The following is a 17,867-nucleotide window of genomic DNA, read 5'->3' as shown; positions in this document are numbered from 1 at the left end:
AATGGTGTAGGGTATCTGAGGTTATTTGAGGATAAACTTGGACTGTTCTTTGACTATATTATTCTCTTACCCTGATGCAAGGATTCAACTCTTTGACGTCTAAAAGGTGCTTGCATTATCACACTTTTGTGGATAACAATATTCTACAAACTCCTAAGAAACGGAAATTGAGTTGTATACTACTGTCTTTAGATTCGTCGAACATCGATCGGGAAATGTCTTGCGACACACACATTGCGGTCGAGAGGAAATTTGCGAAAGTTTCAATTTCGATCATATGTTTAAACTCGAACATCCTCAACCCAAGCTCCCGGTATTGACATGCTCTGTTTCTTATCGACCTTCGATTCCTTACGCTTCTGCTTTCTGTCAAATCGCTTTCTGGCCACTTGCAATTCCCGATCCACCCATTCTGCCTCTTCCTCACTATAATCGTTATAATGACGAAGAGGAAGCCAGAAAGGCCACCGCTTCAGACATCTATCAGATCCGTCCGAAAGACTCAAGGTCTGATATTTCTTCCAAGCTTCATGCTGCGCAATTAATGCTTGTGTCGAGCCTCCTGGGTACATTGTGAGCGGTGTCACAAAGTGTTCATGTTCAGTTAACAGCTCCTTAACTGGGCATTCATCCTGGATTGAAAGGGCCCAGAATGGAAATTGTCTGCCTCTCGACTCCTTGATGAATAATACGCGTCTGTAGTTCGAGGAACCAACTTTCTTGTTTATCCAATATGGCGTGTCACGCCACGTCGCGAAACAGCACTCCGTCTCGACCATGAGGTATTCCTTGATGCTGATGCCAGCTTCCTCCAAAATGTCTATCCAGAGATGCATATAATCCAGTATCTCGCCCTTGTCCCAATTGTAGAACAGGATATCTTTCAAGGCACTGAAGTCAGTGTCACATCGAAGCTGTTGGTGGATGTCCAACCCTCTGGAGACACAGTCTGCAACAAGGCCTGCCCATCCCTCGATGCTTCCTGTTGAGTCGTGCCTGAACTGTTTCATGGCGTATCTCCAGACCGCAGTATTGAAAGCCACCATGTTACTTGAGAAATGAGGCTTGCATGCTTCTACGCATATTTGCGCATTGTAGGGATCTACAATACCTCGCAGAATCATGTGGAACTCGGATGCTAAAATGGAGTCTTGCCGTATCTTGATGTATTCCAGCACGCATCTGGGACCATCTTCGCCATTAAAAACGTACAGATATCTTGCACCGCCAATATGGTTTCTAAAACGTTAGCATATCCGTCCGTATCTGTCTATGGCTAACCGTACCTGCTCGATAGATCAGAGGTTTGGTTTGCGAGAAACTTGAGAATTGACTGTGACTTTGTCAAAGCCGCCAACTGCCGTAGCGTTAGAGAACTGAGTAGATAATGCTTTATGACTTACACCAAGAAGAGAAGTTTCATTATCAGGGTCATATTCATCCCAAGCAATGACTGTTGCAGGCGTCAGAATACCTTGAGTAAAATATGTCTTGATTTGACTCAAGTTATCATCCATAAAAGCGGATTCAACTTTCTCGCCAATCTGGCACTGGCCTTCCTGGATATAAATAACTCGTGGTATCTGCAGAGTGATACAGAACGGGGCGAGGTTGCCACGTCGCAGCGATAGTTGCACGTAGAGGCTCAGCAATGAAGAGCCTATCGTGAAAATAGAATCATCCTGAATTATTGACGAGTTTGTGTTGACCGAGACTTCTTCCTTCGTTGTCTTTCTTGTCCATTGCACAAACGCCTTTGTGTTCCAGGCTTGTCTCCATGTATCAACGACAGTTTCTGGGCTTTTTCGACGCGCTTGATGCTTGTCGCATTGCCCGAGGTTTCTTCTGATACTTGGTGCCTTTCGTAGATCTCTGAGGGTTGAATTCGAAGTAGTTGCGGTTGGCAAAGGGCCTCTGACAGCCTTTTGGGACGTCATAGTCACGGCCCTGGAGGATTAGAAGGAAGTTTGCAGGTCACGGGCTGGGTGTACTCTACAGGATATTTGCCGTCATATGCAGCTGAAGCGAGGAAAGGCAACGGTCCAGTCCATTCGTGGCAAGACGGATCTGGTCCTTATAGCGCAGAAATAGGGCTCCAGTAGTCTTTAAGGGATTGCGGGTATTCTTCTGCATTCTTGAGATTGTATCGAGAATGCTATGAATATCGGAGACTTTAGATAGACATTGCTGAATAATACGATTCAACTTCTTGAGCAGATTGACTTCTAGCGTGCTGAAGCTTTGTGTTCCATCCGAAAGAACAATTTCCAAAGAGCAGCAAATAGTCTCGATATCGTCAAGCTTGTCGGCGAGATTTTCGAGCTCTTGCGACGCTGACTTGTAGGCTGCGATGTATTCCTTGACGGCCTTTGCTGTCTGCACTAGCTGCATCGCTAGGGATACAATCCCGAAGCTAAGAGAGGCAGGGTCCATGATGTGTTGGAATTGTATTAATGTGAAGAACTTGTAAGAGGAGGATGAGTGGCATGTCTTTGATGATGGTAAATAGGGAAATCGGGCTGCGCAGAATGCCTTGGAGGGGCTGTGCACAGCATCGCGATCTCATTCGATGGATGTTTTCTCATCGCCAACTTGTCTTCCAGGTTGTGTTCTGATTCGCCTGCTCTCGCAGCCGCCTGCATAAAAGGAGGGGTTCTTGATGAGCAAACCACCTGACCATGGAGTCTCACCAAAGCAATGATTATTTGTATTAATCTGAGAAGCTAGAGCTGACCATAAACAAATGAATAATCTCCAAAATCTCTTTTCAATCCACCCATGCTCCTGGAATTCTCTGCCGACCGTTTCGTTTACCGTGAAGCTTTTGAAGCCTACGGTGCTCTCTTCGTTCAAAGCGACACTCCTGCAACTCGCAATCGCGATCAGCCCAATCTGCTAGGTATGTTCTGTTATTCCTGTCACCATCCATGGAGCTGTACCGATTGAGAGGAGGTATGACTGGCCAATACAGCATCGAAACGTGTGATGCATCCAGGCTTTTTCCACTGTTCCATTATTTGTATACCTTTGTGCGTTCATGCCAGTAAGTCCTTCGGATTTCCTTGTCCATGTATCGCAGTGCTGGGAATTCTGTCAAAAGTTCGCGTATTGGGCACGAGTTGTCAACGTATTCGATCCAATATGGGATCTCTCGTCCCTTGTAATGTCCCAAGAGGAGTTTGCGGCGCACAGCCGAATCTTCAAATTTGCAGAAGCCCCGTGCCTTAGTTTCCACCCAGTAATCATAGCAAGATTCGATGGCAAGCTTCAGATATCTAGTTATGTCGACCTTTGCTAGCTCCAGCATATCGACTCAGCGGCAAACGCGATACCAAGCATCATCGGGGCCAAAGGCATACCATATAATAAAATATATGGTTGCTGTGAACTGGCGGTGCTCGGTGTTGGTAACTAAGTCTTGGCTGCGTGCCACGATGTCTGTGAATAAGGGTGCCCAGTCCCCCAACTGAGCATTTGACATCTGACGGGCGGAAAGTTGGCTAAAACCAAAGCTCAACTCGCTCAGAATGACATCATCAAAGCGGTCCCAGTCGTAAGGAAAATACTGTCGACAAGCTTCAACATACGCAGTAATACGACATGCTTCATGGGTCCGGAGTAAGATGCTGAATTCTGCTGGAGTAATCAATTCTTTGCGGATATGAATGTATTTGAGAATACAGGCAAAGTCTTCCTCTGAACTAGGGTGTTGGTATGGAAAGGAGAAACAAGCTGCATGGTTTCTGCCATCCTTAGCACTAAGCATTATATTGAGATTAAATCGAATGTACCTTGGCTCACTGAGATCCATTTGATCCTTTAAGAAGTTGAGAATCTTCCGCGATTGAAGCGACATTGCAAGCTAAAACAAAGTTAGTGCACCTAAGCAACCAAGTCGGAAGAAAACCTACGCCCAATAACGATGCTTCATTTTCGGGATCGTATTCGGTATACGTGACTATTGTGGAGGTCGTAAGAAGCCCTTGGCGGAGCAGATCCTGAGTCGCTTGCAAATCATCAGATTCGAATGCATTCCGGACACTTTCACCTACACCGGTGGCATCTTCGGAGACCAGGAGCACCCGTGGGATCTGCAACCGAACAGAAAAGGGTGCGAGAGACCCTCTCATTATTGATAATTGTATGTATGTGTTCAACAATAATGATCCAAAGGTGAAAGTCGAGCTTTCCTGTGTATTGGCCAAAGACTGGACATTTGAAGCACTGAAGTCCTGTATTCTCGATTTCTGCGTCTTTTGAAGGAACAACAAACTTGAGCATTGACGTCTCGATCTTTTGATGTGTACTTTATATTTCTCTCGAGGAGGCCCAGAGTGGTTCGTTGCATTAAACTCTGGGGTGACAGGGAAGTGACCTGTCCGAGGCAGCGACTGATTGACAGGGATCGATCTAGTAGACGATTGAGAGCCTTTCCAGAGAAGAAAGCTGAGCTGTCAGCCCTTAAACATGTACGCTGTTTACAGCAATCTCCAACTTACAATGATATTGTGGTGATGATACCATCGAGTGATGAGCGTGATCTTTCCAGACTACCGACATACGTTGCATGCTGAGGTCTGTACAGCAGGAACAAACCGCCAATGGTTTTGAAAGGGTTGCGATTTGAATCGAGCTTCGCAGAAATCTTCTCTATGACCTGGTTGACCTTTGATACGATACTTTGTCGTAGCAGTCTTGAATACAGCTCTTCAGCCTGCTGAGCAAGGGTAATAGTTCAGGTGCTGGAATCGAACTGTTAGCTTGCGATAAAGCTGCCCCCAGACAATCGCAGGTGGTCTCAATATCGTCAAGTTCGACACATAGTTCCTCTAGTTCCTGTGCGGCTGATTTGTAGGCGGTAACCAGTCCTTTGATGGTCTTCACCATCGCCACTAGCTGCATAGAGAGGGAGGTGATCTCAAATACCAGTGAAATAGGTTCCATGGTAAGTGAAGAGAGTTGGATGAGTTTGAATGGGAACGAAAATTCTGTTGAGGGGTTATAACAAGCAAGGTGTGACAAGTTTCAGAGTGAGGAGACAGGATTATTTGAGGTCGTGCAAGGTGCCCCAATCTGACGTGATGATTCATCCAGTATCTACAGGCCTTTCCGAGAAAGAAATGACTGGAGCTGTGTATCATCAGTAAGCGAGGAACTGTATCAACCCTCAACCTATTATTGGTAAGATCATAGGCGGAAGATATCGAGATATGAGCTTATGATCAGCGGGACGCAGGGCTTCTACATGAGAAACGGGCAGAGTCTCGCTGATATTGATGGTAATGGAGTATATGAGAAAGGCTATCTGTAGTTTTATAATGCCCTTCCAACCATGCCCTTCCCGTGTTCTTCAGGTAGGCGACCCCATAACTCATCTGTACTTGGGTTGTTCCCCGGGTAAGCAGACAAACTCTCCACGTCAACCTCTCTCAAGACGTGTATACTGTCATTCGTTGGAACCGCTGGTATGGGATTGGTAGCCGCAATAGTTGTGTTTGTCCTAGAATCACCAGCGTGGATAAAGTCTCTCGTACTTGACGTAGTTCCTTTGATATTTCCCTTATGCATAGACGACAATGGCACGAGAGTACTCTGGTTCTCGGAGGCTTTTGTCGGTCGCGATCGGGTTCCGCTGCGATTGCGAACGAACTCAATCAGTTCACTAAGAACGGCGAATTCCAGCTTGAGTTTGACCGAGTAGGTGACCAGCTTAATGCCTTGCTCCCAGATATAAAGGTCATGGAACTCTATAGCCAGAAGAGCGATATCCATGAGAATGATGACGAAGTTGATCGTGAAAAGCTTGTATAGCATGCTTTTTGTGTTGCCGAAAGCTGTCTTAAGGATCTCCATTGACTTCCAGATATACAGACCAGAGATGATGAGTTCTTGCAGGTAGAATATGGACATGGAGATCTTTTCCATGATGTTGAAGATATTGTTAAAGCCCTTTCTATTGTCGCTTGGACTATACTCTGATCCAAAGAGCAATACAGTCATCGTCGTATGCTGGGCCATGATCAGTTGGGAATCATGGTACTCAATAGTATGGCTTACCCAAACGAGACCATTCATGATGATCATAATGAGAACGGCTCGCAGAATCTTGACATCAGTGACAATTAGGTGAAGTCGCGAATACAAAACAACAGACTGGCCACTAATGACGAGCACCCAGCCAACAGTCTCAATAATCATGCCAACATAATCGTGTGTAAGGTCGAAGTAGACAACGAGCCATCCCAGACAGTATGGAATGATTCCGAATGATGCAATGAGAATACTCCAAAAGTAAAGTCCCGATCGTCTTTTGAAGGTAAGAGAAATGAGGGTGAGTAGTTCGATGGCATTGTAGAGTGATAACGTCGATGCAACCTTGGCAAGTGTCAGTACATACCAGTACCGAGAGGGGCATACAAGTACAACTTACAACAACAAAGACATCTCTACCAATATAGACTGTTTCGTCGATGGTTGAGTAGTGAGCATCCCATTTATCGCGATGCGGTAACATCATTGTGTTCAGTCGACGAGAATTTGGGCAGTCGTGAACGTAAAATATGATGGCAGAAGAGCATGCTTAGAACAGTAAAGGCAGCTTGGCACATAAATGAGCGCAGCATTTCAAGCTTATCCACTGTCGTTGGAAAGCGTCATAACGGATTATGCCAGGGGTCCAAGGCCGAGAAGCTTGATACACCAAAGAACGGTCTCGATCGGCACACGCTACAGCTTAGGTGTAGTAGGATTGCCATGGTATGACGCCAAATATGTGTTATGGGCCTTTAGCATATGCCCAAGAAAGTCAAAGAATATCGTGGCTTGTAGAGAGCGCGTATGACCCAATAAGTAACGCCATAGCATTCCAAGCATCCCGTGCGCCCGCTATTAATCGGAGGAGCTGATTCAGAGCTCATCTCGAACTTTGATCTAAACTACAACCACGTATTGTTTTAAAAAATTCTTAAGCTACTGGCAAGCTATGTCCAGTCGGCGGCTGGTAGTTTAAATCTAGACCTCTCGTCTGTTGGGTCAGATGATGGCCTTGATATTGTCTTCGATTGAGACTCAATGGCTTCGATGATCCCAAAGTAGAACTATGTCCCGCCAAGAGTTGTCGGTCTTCATCCCGCAAGCAAGAGCGGAATATGATGAAGATGATCAGTTCCTGTCATTAAGTGTGTGTAACCTGAGCCAAAGGACTTGACAAGCTTAGTGCCATGGATGCGAGACATCCCGAATATCTAAGACAAAAGCAGTCTATTAGCTTGGCCAATTGAGGAATAGGTGGCTTGCATTTAAGCTTCGGTTTATGGTTGTCATGGACGTTTTCGATCTGTACCTGCATTAACCCAGGTGGGCTACGCAAGAAAATTCTGGTCCAGAATTGTCACATTGTGTCTCAACTTTGAGGGGCCTGAAGAATCGGTAGGCCAAATGTCTCTAGATCTTGGAAAGCAGTCAAACTGAAGCATAAGACCCATGAAGAAATTTCGAAAGTAGGTATTAACCGTGGATCGAAATCTCAGCTGAAAAATTCTACGAAATGGTTTGTTCCAACATCTAAACCAACACTACCAGACTGATCCAACCATCCCCCGCCGCTCAATCCATTCCAGTACCAATCCTGACCCTGGTCCTGGCATAAGTTGTTTAACTTATTGATGCTCTTTGCCCCCGTGCCACAAAACCATTCCGCTCAATGATTGCAGTAGTGATACTCATTTTCCTACACGGCTGCAAATTTTTGTAATCACTGCTCTTCAGCAGTGGACTTCTTGGGGTCCTTGCAACGGTACGTGTTGGTACTACGCCAGGCAGATACCATGTGAGCAGGCCAAGCCGGAGGTGAAAAAGACTACATAGCTAAGAGCGGATTACAGTGCTTTCTTTGCTCTGTGGGGTGTAAACATTTTGGTAATGGTAAGAAGTAAGAGGATGCTGCATGGCTGTCTGATCTTGATGAAACCCAGTGACTCTAATTTGTCTCCACACATGATAATGACATTCTTCGCTAAGGCGACTTCTTGATTGATCCAGATTCTCTTACAATATGTCCGGTTCATCATGTCATCCAGTCCTTGGAACAATTTGTCACGCCACGGGTGGTGTCCGGAGCTGGCCGTGGTTTTTCGGAATTCCGTTAGTCGCTGTCGTTTCAGGTGCCTGCCGAGGCAACCCTACCCGAGTCCCATTCGCGTGATCGGGTCTGCCAAGATTCATTCATGAGCCTTGGGGGTGGTCTACTGTGATGACAGTGGTCTTAGACAGTTTGAGAGACTCTATGGGAACAGGGGGCTGAAAACCGATATGCCTTTCCAGGAATTACATCCCTACAAGTAGTGTCACGCCAAGCGATAATGCCATGCCAGGTTTTCGACGTCATATGCATACTCAGGCGATGACTGGAATCATTCACACGAATAAGTCAGTTCTGATACCCCGAATAGGATACCCCGAGGTCCGGCGGATTCCTTCTGCTCGCGTCAAGGCCTACGGCCACCCGAAAGCGGGACTTCTCGTGACGACCAGGGCTCTTGGCCACCCTCTCGGACCCCGTTGGATCCGGCGGCCTGTGAGCAGGGCCAGGACTCTGCGCCAGACTTTAAGTAACCGCTCGTTGACGCGTAAGCTTTCTGCATTCCCTGAAACCTTGCCGGTCTGCAGTTACGATCGTTCAGTTTCATCGGTTTACAGCGGCTGCAAGTAGGATAGCAGGGGATAAAAGTTAATCAATGGCTCAGGATGCTCAAGTGCAAAAGACTTATTCCTAAGTAGCCGTATACTAAATCCCCACGCTGTAGATATTAACAGGGAAAAGCGGGATTTCCTTCGCGACCTTGGAAACATCTACAACTGAGAGCAGACGACAAGAAACCAGCCAGGCCCCAAGTGCAGCCCCAAAGCCCATAGAGATCACAAGTTCACAACCAGCTTCCCCTCTCTTAATACTAACCTTCTGGTCGTTCTGGCAGAAGGTATACTCAAGCCCATCTTCAGTGAGGCTTTTGGCGATAAGGCTGTACAGCTCAGGGTACATCGACGATTTAGTCTCTTCTTTATTGACCGTTTGGTTTGCCGGCTCTTCAACCCATTTGAGGAGTTTAGAGAACTTAGCGGCTATGTTTATCGCTTCGAATCTGGAGGGGGTTCTTAAAAACCTTGACCTCATCCTTATGCTTATAATAACGAACTACAAGATCTCCTAGGCTTTGTTTGCATCTTGAATCTCGGATCGGGGATCCGATAATCATGATACCTTTAGCGAGTAAGGCCCTTAGTTAGAAAGAGACTCATCGGTTGGGGTGTCCTTACTTGTGGGCGTGTTCGTGACACGCTGGTGGTTGCCATCTACTCTTTCAACAAACGTAGAAAGAACTGATCCACGTATGGCTATCGTTTGATTGAGTGCTTTTTGTGAATGCTCCTTCTACTAGTTTATACTATCGTGCGTTGGACTTGTGCTTCGGCTGTATCTCTGAGGGTCGGGGCCTCCCTGCTTGGTGTTTGCTCTGTCTAGACTCGAACCTTTTGGGGCGATGGCCGGGAGATTCTCGGCAGGAACTACCGGAAAGCACAAAAGATATATCACTAGGAGGATATCATATTTTCCTACCCCTTATGTTGGCTATAGATTCTGATGAGTGAAATAGTGAAATATCGCCCCCTAAAGGAGATCTGGTTTTGACTGAGACTAATATGTGAGGATAATCTTGAGCTGAAGGTTGCAGCTGCGTTTTATTGTTTAGGTCAAATAAGCCACAACCAGGAGGGTCGCCACTAGGAAGTGTTTTTCCTTTATTGTGTATGTCACTTTTGTCAATTTTCGTATCTTGAAACGAATTCTAAGCCTGGTTAATGCTCACAATAGGATTGCCAGTTGCTGCATTTAATGGCTTATCGAGTCTCCAATACGTACGTAGCATTCCCACTTATACAAATGAATTAGATCCTTATGCCACTAAAAATCGGCCATATACTGAACAAGGCTGCAATGTTAAGCAGACACAAGGAGCTTCCCGTAATGATTTAACATGTTGAAATTAGTCCTGGGTTATTTGCCTTGCCTCCTGTAGGCAGACCTGCCGAGTGCAACCTTACGGGTACAAGGAACCACTTGGTACAGGAATCAACTGTTCATAAGGACTATCTGTATTTGCAGTATCTCCCTAATCGTCGAGAGGAGTCGACCATCCATTGGCAGAGTCGTGCTCTTCCAATTCTGTTGTTCCACGTAACGTCTTGTACCTCTTCATCTGTTGTGACTGCTCTGACTCCTCGCCCTTCAATATCCTCGTAATTCGTTCAGCAATCTCCTGCCCTTCAAAGTAAGCGCCATGCAAGTACCCGAAGAATTCGGCAGAATTAGCCTCCCCGGCAAACCACAATCGATCTACATTCGCACGGAGGTTCTGATGTTTCTCAAGCGTCATACCGACAGGCCAGTTACTGTAGGACCCGTACGACCACCTGTTCCTCAGTTAGTAAATATCGCAGCGCAAGGGACGGCGCGACTCACTCTTCCATACTCCAGCGGGGATACATAAATGCAGTGGGCTCGGGAACATCCTTATCGGGGAACATAGAGCGTAGCACCTCCATGATTTCCTTCTTGGTCTTTTCATCCGACTGTTGCTCAACTTCGTAAGCTTGCTGTTGCACAACTGTGCCAAACAGAATATTCGATCCTGGCAGAAAGCCCGGTGTACTGAGCGACTGAAACAATGGGTAGTAGCCGCGTTGCTCTGGGTCGGCGTAGAGGAAGTACTGTGTGTCCTCGGGCCAAAATGTCTCGTTAAACTGCATGAATATCTTCGTATAGGTACCCATCTGAAAGACCTGAATGGCCTCTCTTTTCCAGCGGGGAAGTGTAGGCTTGAAGTCAACGGCGTCATTCTGGAGGACGCCGACGGAGAAGGTGCAGATGGCGTAGTCTGCTTCGACGCACCCGTTGTTGGTGTCGATCTTGACGCCTTTGGTGGTGTACTCGATCTTTTTGACTGTAGTCTTTAGACGAAGTCTTGGGTCGTTCTTCTTGAGGAACTCGTTCGCTTCTCCAACCAGCCAAGCATTGTAGCCCCGCTGATCGATGACAAGATTGGTCTCGTCGCTGAAATGCTTGAAGGTAGCATTGTTTCCAGCGACACCATACACGAAGCCACTTTCTTCTGGAGAATAAGCCGTCTCAAAATCCCAGCCCCACCAGTCAGCAGCAGCCATCTTCATGTCCTTCTTTGGTTTCCAGCCAGCCAGGCTGAGACCAGCGCGAGTTGATGTATCTTGGAGATTCTCGGTGAAGATATAGCCAGCATCCTGCGAAGCGATCTCAAACTTCTCGTCAAAGAGGTCAATCAGATCAGTGTAATCGGAAGCTCCAGTTTCATCGTAAGTGATGATCGCACTATCATTAGAATACGTATTCTTCACTTTGTGCTTCTCAGCGAAACGCCATATTGGGTTGATCTCGCCTGAGGGATTTTGTAGACCTTCGATCCAGTTCGCACCGAGCTCGACAGTGAAAGGCGTACCGTCGGAGGACTTTCCGAAGGTGGTATGTTTCATACGGCCTCCTATGTAGTCATTGTGCTCAAGGATGATAAAGTCGTGGATGGACGCATTGTGTAAGGTTTGGGCAGCTGTGATACCAGCTACACCAGCACCCAGAATTACAACTTTGGCTTTGGTGCAGGTCTCTTTGCGTGGTATCGATGCTGCTTCACTTGAGCCCAGTAGAAGGCCAAGGGATAGGGAGAGGAGTTGAGTTGTTGAGTGTCGCATCTTGATAGTTACGATAACTTGGTGTGATCAAGAAAGATGGGAAGGTGAGAGGCTGCAGAAGAACAGCATTCATGATTTGAGGACTTTGTTGAACTACTTATGCTTCGCGACATTGTCCTAGATAATTCTACTGTAGATCCTAGCAGCTATCATCCAGCAGCTATCAATTCGACAATCTGCATCTCCTTCCATTCTGGTCATAACTATGTCCCATATCCTTGTCGAAGGCTGTATCGTCTTTTGATAGAGTGAGGCTACACTATCTTATCAGCGTGCCCATTTTCCTTCCCTTTGTGGCATTTACATTGCATCTCTTGACTTTGGTGCCCATTACCCCGACATTTCGCAGATCACGCTTACCGAGTCGGGCGAATAGATTGCAGCGACCCAGCTCCCTATCCTCATTTAGTCCAAGCTCTGAACATGCCTGTCAAGACAGTGGGTGCATCGAAGCAACGCTGATCGAGGGAATTTTCCCGGCTGTTAAACCAGTTCCAGCAGGACGATGGAGACAGTCTCGACTATGGCATGTAGGTGCGACGAATGAGGGTATCGTCTTGCTTCCCCGCATTGTGATTACATAGCGTCGCGTGGTGGACTTATCCAGATCCCTGACAAGTTCCGACGTTAGTGGTACCTTGGTGCAGATAAGAGCGAGCTAGACGATGAGGATAACATCCGAGACAGCCGGACGGTTGCAACCAGAAGCCAAGAATTACATGCCTGAGCAACTAGAACACCGAGTAAGACCTAGTTGAATGGTGTTGCATGGTCCTCAAAGAAGATCTGCGTATTCAGTAGGGCGGCGGCCATGGTTCTCAACATGCAATGACTCTTGCAAAGCTTTGGCGTGGTGTTCCTCCCTTTGGAAATACGAAGAGGCAATCTAGGCGACAGTACCTACAAGCTCATTTCAACATATATGTTCAACTTGCACATATTCTTGGTTGCTTTGGGGACCTTGGAAAGGATAGAATCGTGCTCTTCAAGAACTTAGGTGTCGCGCATGAACGAGTCGAGTCTGTAGGTACACAAAGAGTTTAACGTTAAAGATTGTAAAAAGTCGTGCTGAAGCAGAAAGTAAACTGGGACTGGCCACAATGCAAGACCGACTAGGCTACTACAATATTGGTCCATAACAGGTTTGGCAGGGCGCGACTAGCAGCTCTACCTCATTGGAAGCGAGCATGTGTAAGAGCACACAAAGATGGCATGTCAGATTGTCCAAGCCGCCAATTCATTGAGATATCAAAGGTTGTTCTCCAGGAGATAAGCAAACACAAGCACATCACACTACAGCTCTTTCTTCTTCTTGAACTGCGGTGCTTTCCAGAATCCTTTGCAAACCTCCTCCAGTGCTCCGAGCCGGTTGTCTCCTCTTTTGTGCTTGATCTTGGAAAGGAACTGGAGCGTGTAGATCCTAGCGCTGGTGGGGTTTGTCATGATCTTGCCAACTTGATCGAGATGATGTGCTCGCTCACTGGCGCGTCCCCATCCCCTCAATCTGTTCCGTCGCTCTGCCCACTTTTCCATGATGATCTTTTGCGCTTCGTGGTGGGAAGTCTCTCCCTCAGTCAGCCAGTTATTGTCAACAAAGGGCTTCTTGGAAGTGTCCAGGTCGCGAATGTCGAAGAAGGTTTCGGGCTCGCGGATTGGGTCGGCGTTCCAGATGCGATAGTGGACCTGACAGATTGCTTTGACTTCTGCGGTGACAAAAGGGTGGAGGAAACCTCTCTTTGTGAGGTAGGGGTTGGAATTGTCACCAGATAAAAGACAGTATACGGCGAAAACGCTCAGGGAAATGGCGGGGACTGCGACAAGACCTAGACGGACGGGAGGCAATTCGCCCAGTGCTTGAATGGTAGACGCGACGATTGCGGAAGCGGCCATGGTGCTTGCAGCTATCCAAAAGAAGCTGGTCTATGAATGAGATGGTGTTTGTGGAGCAATGCGCCAGAAATAACTGAGCCTTGCTTCAAGAAGGAGAAAATGCAAGTTGTGAGGGACTGTTTGGGGCAATCCAGCCTTTGAGATCTTTGAGGACCGCTGTAGTAAAGCAAGCAAGTAAACAATCGAAAGAGCAAGCAAGTAATCGAAAGGAACCTGTAAGCAATCAGAGGAGCAAGCAAGCAGAGTTTATGTCCTTCTGAGCCACGTCACCGCCTGTTGCTGCAGGTAACTGCGTAACACGAACAAAGAGTGCTGTGCAAACAGGAAAACAGAGCTTTCCCATATGCGGCTAACGGGTTGGGCGTTGTGTAACAGGAGCTTTAAGGTGATTTTCCTTGTCTTAACTTCTAAAAGAATACAAGGGCAATCGTGATCTTGGTCTTTTCATGAAGATGCATGAGAAAGGCTACTGAATGAGTCTTTGATGTTATTTCTTTTGTCCATTTCAAGATAATGAAATACTTGCATGAAAGTAACAGTGATGAGCTGTCATTTTTGGAGCGCCATGTATAAATACAGCTATCTACACTTGCTGCTTTCTTTTCCTCTCAGCATCTTCGCCATCACTTACATTGCATCATGTCTCGAGTCCGTGAAGATATGAGCGACCTATCGTTGCCAGCAACGACGTAGACAACCATGCTACAACAAGATCCGAGGCTCAAAGAAGCTTGTAGGAGCAAGATTGCAGAAACAAGGGAGGAATATCGTAAGACACATTCTATACCTTGTCGTTCTGGGGCTAAATCTTCCGGCTTTAGGGAATTGGAGACTCCAGCAGGCGGAAATTCCGCCACAAGCTCCCCCAGTGTCGTACACGATGGCCTTTTCGCCCAAAACTCGACCACCACCAACATCCACGCCCTACACGATGGCGTACTTACCAGAAACCAGACCTGCACCTACACCTGTGCCTGTGCCTGTGCCTGTGCCTGTGCCTGTGCCTGTACCTGAGCCTGCGCCGTACACAGTGACGTATGTCCCTGCTCCAACTCAGGCACCCAGAGTTGCTGCACCAAGTCCTATACCTCTCTCTGGCCACAACCACCAGTATATCACATCACAGACAGCTCCGCAGCGCACCCAAGAGCAAATTCAAGCTGAACGTGAGTATGTCGAATACTCCAGACAGTGGAAAGAGGCCCTGGACATTCTAAGCACGGCCGAGATACAAATGCGAGCCGCAGAAGCCAGGATGGCGGCTCTCGGAGTGGTCCCGGACGCACATGCGTTGTTACACCAGATGTCGTCCACCAATCACGGATAGATAGAGTGAGGATGTTTTTATTTTTGACTTGTTTGGGTATCGGTATGTTTGTTTGATAGATATGGTGTTTAATGACATGGGCTTTTTCCTACATCCGAACGCGGGTCGGAAGCTGTCACACATTCTCTGCCGGCAAAGTTGGTAGATCTCGACCTTTCGTTTTCGCTCCGACGCATCATGGAAGTATCTCAATCGACCATGCTCAAATAGGCCGCGTCTGGGGACCTTCAGTGAGTCTAATTGAGTGGCTGTGTTCCTGTTGGATACTCCCCTAGTCAAATCTCCACCATGATCGTCTAACTTCCACTTCAGCTCGGATATATCACAAACTGATGAAACTTGATGCGACAGCCATCGGAATATCCATGTTTCATCTCAAACTCTTGCTGTACGGCACAATGAGGTGCTGCCACTATAAAAGGCTCGTAAAAGCACACCTATTGGCTTCCGATGACACCATCAAAAAGCCTCTCAACATCCATCCTGACTCTAAATTCATATCATCCAATCTGACAAAATGGCTCCCCTCCACTTAGGTGCACTTGTCTATGACTATCAAGCTATAGATGTCTTGGGCCCAACCGATCTTCTTCATTCTAGCTCCAAGCCCTACATCAAGACCTTATCTGGCTATCTCAAGATCGAGCAAGATACAATCTCTCGTGCCCCAGAATTCGTCTTTCATCACATTGGCATCACTCGTGAAGCCTTTGTTCTTCAAACAAGCAACATTACGATTGTCCCGACTACAACTGTGGATGAATGCCCGGTACTCGACGTCCTACTACTCGGAGGCCCTGACCCCTTCAACTTCGAGCTTCATCCCAAGTACGCCGAGTTCATCAAAAAGCACGTCGCAGCTGGAAAGCTTCTCTTCACTACCTGCACTGGAGCCAGCGTTGCGGCAGCAGCGGGTGTCCTTGACGGCAAGAATGCGACAGTCAACCACGGTGCTATCCAGCCTCTCAGACTGAAATTTCCGAACGTCAAATGGACTGATGAGAAGAAATGGGTCATCGATGAAAACATTTGGACTGCGGGCGGTGCCGTCGCTGGAATGGACATGTTTGCGCATTGGATCAAGGAGAACTTTGGAATGGATATCATGGTTTTGGCTGCGTCAATGTTGGACTATGAGCCGAGGGACGTTGATGGCATTTTGAACGTCATTCCGAAGAGGTATGATGAGAATGGCAAGCAGTTGCAAACTCATGTTTTCAAATAAAGACTAGTACCAGTATCTACCGAGCCAATTATGAGAGATACCTAGGCAGGTTCCTGTTACATCATCTAAGGGATGATTGAAAGTGTGAGTCTTGTCTGTCTCAAATTAAGTCATCTTATGACTGGGTATATATATATCTAAATCAAGTACCATCGCATCGATCATCATTTCCTCGCATCCGATTCCTCGACCGTAAACTCAACTTCCTTTGTAATCCCAGGCATTGAGGGAATTATTTCATCCGAACTAGCCTCGCCACCTCCTCCGTGAATGTACACATTCCGATCATTCACACTTCCAAGCCCCGTCGTTGATCTGATAGATCTTCCATTACTCCTCTTCCAGTTTGATCCATTTCCGTCGGCGAGCATGATACTTCCAGGTTCGGGGCCGCCTTTGTACTTTGAGCTGACGTTGTTGGACGAGAGAAGAGAGCCGAAGATGGGTTTGAGCTTTTGTCGCATCCATCCCCAGGTACTGGGAAGATTGGCTGTCACGACGGCAACAAAGGATTCTCGGACTGCCCAACTAGCACCTTCAATAGGACCCGATTTGGGATTCTGGGTGAGGTCAGTGAACTCCTCACGATACTCCGATGATGGAAAGTCGCGTACCTTGAGGATGAGGATACATCGTAGCAAACCAGCAACCATCACAAATACGGCGCCAGAGAAAAGCACAACTAGTCCGTACTTCTTCACCTTAGGAATGCGAGCGCCCCAAAGCATCGGAATAGGGATGGCGAGCAAGTAAACGTCCGTTAGGATGTTGAGGCTGACAATGATGAAGATGTAAAGCCTGGATATCGCGGGATGACAGAAGTCTGCTGTTTGTCAGTGAGTTGCTTTAATACTGTGAATCTCGACGTACTGCCTGGGTCGGGGTATATTTGCCAAAAGCGGTTAAACGGTCGACAACTAAAGAGAATACAACATATAATGGCGATGTAGGTCGAGGCTATGAAGCCGAAGCCGATGTAGATTCGAGTTTTGTATCCGGTGAGTCCAGCCTGAAGTCCTTAGCCCTGTCACTCCGTTTCGTGCCGTGTCCAGCTTACCGTGAGTCGGAAGTAGAAAGCGCATAACGCACTCTTGATCACCCATAAACAGGATCCATACATGATCCAACCAGCGATCTGGATCTTGGATCCTCCAACCCTGTCAAACTTAGTCACCCATGTCTCCTGCAGGGTCAATCAGCCTAATCCGTACCTCCACGTATATTCTTCAGTGTTCGGCGACAGAGCCTTGCGCTCCTCATCCGTCATCCCACTATTTGTCAAGCCATGAAACTTTGCTCCAACAGTGTACGCGAGCGCCGTCTCGATCGTATACGGGATAATCGCCAGCAGCATGAGGTAATCATCGGCCTCAAAGTTCCTCACGCCGACTTGTCGTATCCTCGCAAACGTTCGCAACCCAATAACCGAGATGCCAATAGAGAGCAGTGTAAACGCCTCGGCGGCGAAGGAGTCAGCACTACCCATGGCTGCAGAAACAAAAAGCGATGCGAAAAACCAGCGTGTGCATAGGAGTCACGACGCAAGGGGAGGGGAAGCCTTTAAAGCCAAGTTATTGCCTGGAAAGCACGTAGCCATTTGCATGGATCAAGTCCGTCCTCCGAGGAACCATCGCCAATCACAACTCT

General features: G+C 47.3%; 8 protein-coding genes across 8 annotated transcripts; 2 read left to right on the top strand and 6 right to left on the bottom strand.

The window, feature by feature from the left end:
• Positions 1-281: 281 nt before the first annotated feature.
• FPRO_15438 (uncharacterized protein) lies at positions 282-2,433 on the bottom strand (the record flags this gene model as incomplete). Its single annotated transcript, XM_031220243.1, has 4 exons — positions 282-1,239; positions 1,287-1,357; positions 1,404-1,947; positions 1,997-2,433. 4 exons carry the CDS (start codon positions 2,431-2,433, stop codon positions 282-284), a joined length of 2,010 nt encoding a protein of 669 aa, XP_031085921.1.
• Positions 2,434-3,013: 580 nt separating this feature from the next.
• On the bottom strand, positions 3,014-4,944 carry FPRO_15439 (uncharacterized protein; the record flags this gene model as incomplete). Its single annotated transcript, XM_031220242.1, has 6 exons — positions 3,014-3,265; positions 3,326-3,743; positions 3,792-3,862; positions 3,912-4,446; positions 4,500-4,707; positions 4,755-4,944. The coding sequence occupies 6 exons, from the start codon at positions 4,942-4,944 to the stop codon at positions 3,014-3,016; spliced, it is 1,674 nt and encodes a 557-aa protein (XP_031085920.1).
• A 369-nt stretch (positions 4,945-5,313) lies between these two features.
• On the bottom strand, positions 5,314-6,517 carry FPRO_15440 (uncharacterized protein; the record flags this gene model as incomplete). Its single annotated transcript, XM_031220241.1, has 3 exons — positions 5,314-6,009; positions 6,058-6,375; positions 6,431-6,517. The coding sequence occupies 3 exons, from the start codon at positions 6,515-6,517 to the stop codon at positions 5,314-5,316; spliced, it is 1,101 nt and encodes a 366-aa protein (XP_031085919.1).
• Positions 6,518-10,169: 3,652 nt separating this feature from the next.
• On the bottom strand, positions 10,170-11,778 carry FPRO_15441 (uncharacterized protein; the record flags this gene model as incomplete). The annotated part of the gene is made up of 2 exons (XM_031220240.1): positions 10,170-10,470; positions 10,520-11,778. The coding sequence occupies 2 exons, from the start codon at positions 11,776-11,778 to the stop codon at positions 10,170-10,172; spliced, it is 1,560 nt and encodes a 519-aa protein (XP_031085918.1).
• Positions 11,779-13,071: 1,293 nt separating this feature from the next.
• On the bottom strand, positions 13,072-13,668 carry FPRO_15442 (uncharacterized protein; the record flags this gene model as incomplete). The annotated part of the gene is made up of 1 exon (XM_031220239.1): positions 13,072-13,668. One exon carries the CDS (start codon positions 13,666-13,668, stop codon positions 13,072-13,074), a length of 597 nt encoding a protein of 198 aa, XP_031085917.1.
• Positions 13,669-14,548: 880 nt separating this feature from the next.
• Positions 14,549-14,995, top strand: FPRO_15443 (uncharacterized protein; the record flags this gene model as incomplete). Its single annotated transcript, XM_031220238.1, has 1 exon — positions 14,549-14,995. One exon carries the CDS (start codon positions 14,549-14,551, stop codon positions 14,993-14,995), a length of 447 nt encoding a protein of 148 aa, XP_031085916.1.
• A 517-nt stretch (positions 14,996-15,512) lies between these two features.
• On the top strand, positions 15,513-16,220 carry FPRO_15444 (uncharacterized protein; the record flags this gene model as incomplete). Its single annotated transcript, XM_031220235.1, has 1 exon — positions 15,513-16,220. One exon carries the CDS (start codon positions 15,513-15,515, stop codon positions 16,218-16,220), a length of 708 nt encoding a protein of 235 aa, XP_031085915.1.
• Positions 16,221-16,384: 164 nt separating this feature from the next.
• Positions 16,385-17,706, bottom strand: FPRO_15445 (uncharacterized protein; the record flags this gene model as incomplete). Its single annotated transcript, XM_031220234.1, has 5 exons — positions 16,385-16,780; positions 16,835-17,043; positions 17,091-17,229; positions 17,278-17,377; positions 17,432-17,706. The coding sequence occupies 5 exons, from the start codon at positions 17,704-17,706 to the stop codon at positions 16,385-16,387; spliced, it is 1,119 nt and encodes a 372-aa protein (XP_031085914.1).
• Positions 17,707-17,867: the final 161 nt, after the last annotated feature.

Source organism: Fusarium proliferatum (assembly GCF_900067095.1).
Source record: "Fusarium proliferatum ET1 genome assembly, contig: FPRO_scaffold009, whole genome shotgun sequence".
Lineage (NCBI taxonomy): Eukaryota > Fungi > Ascomycota > Sordariomycetes > Hypocreales > Nectriaceae > Fusarium > Fusarium proliferatum.
The sequence above is the reverse complement of the archived record's forward strand: the minus strand, read 5'-3'. Positions and strand labels throughout refer to the sequence as shown.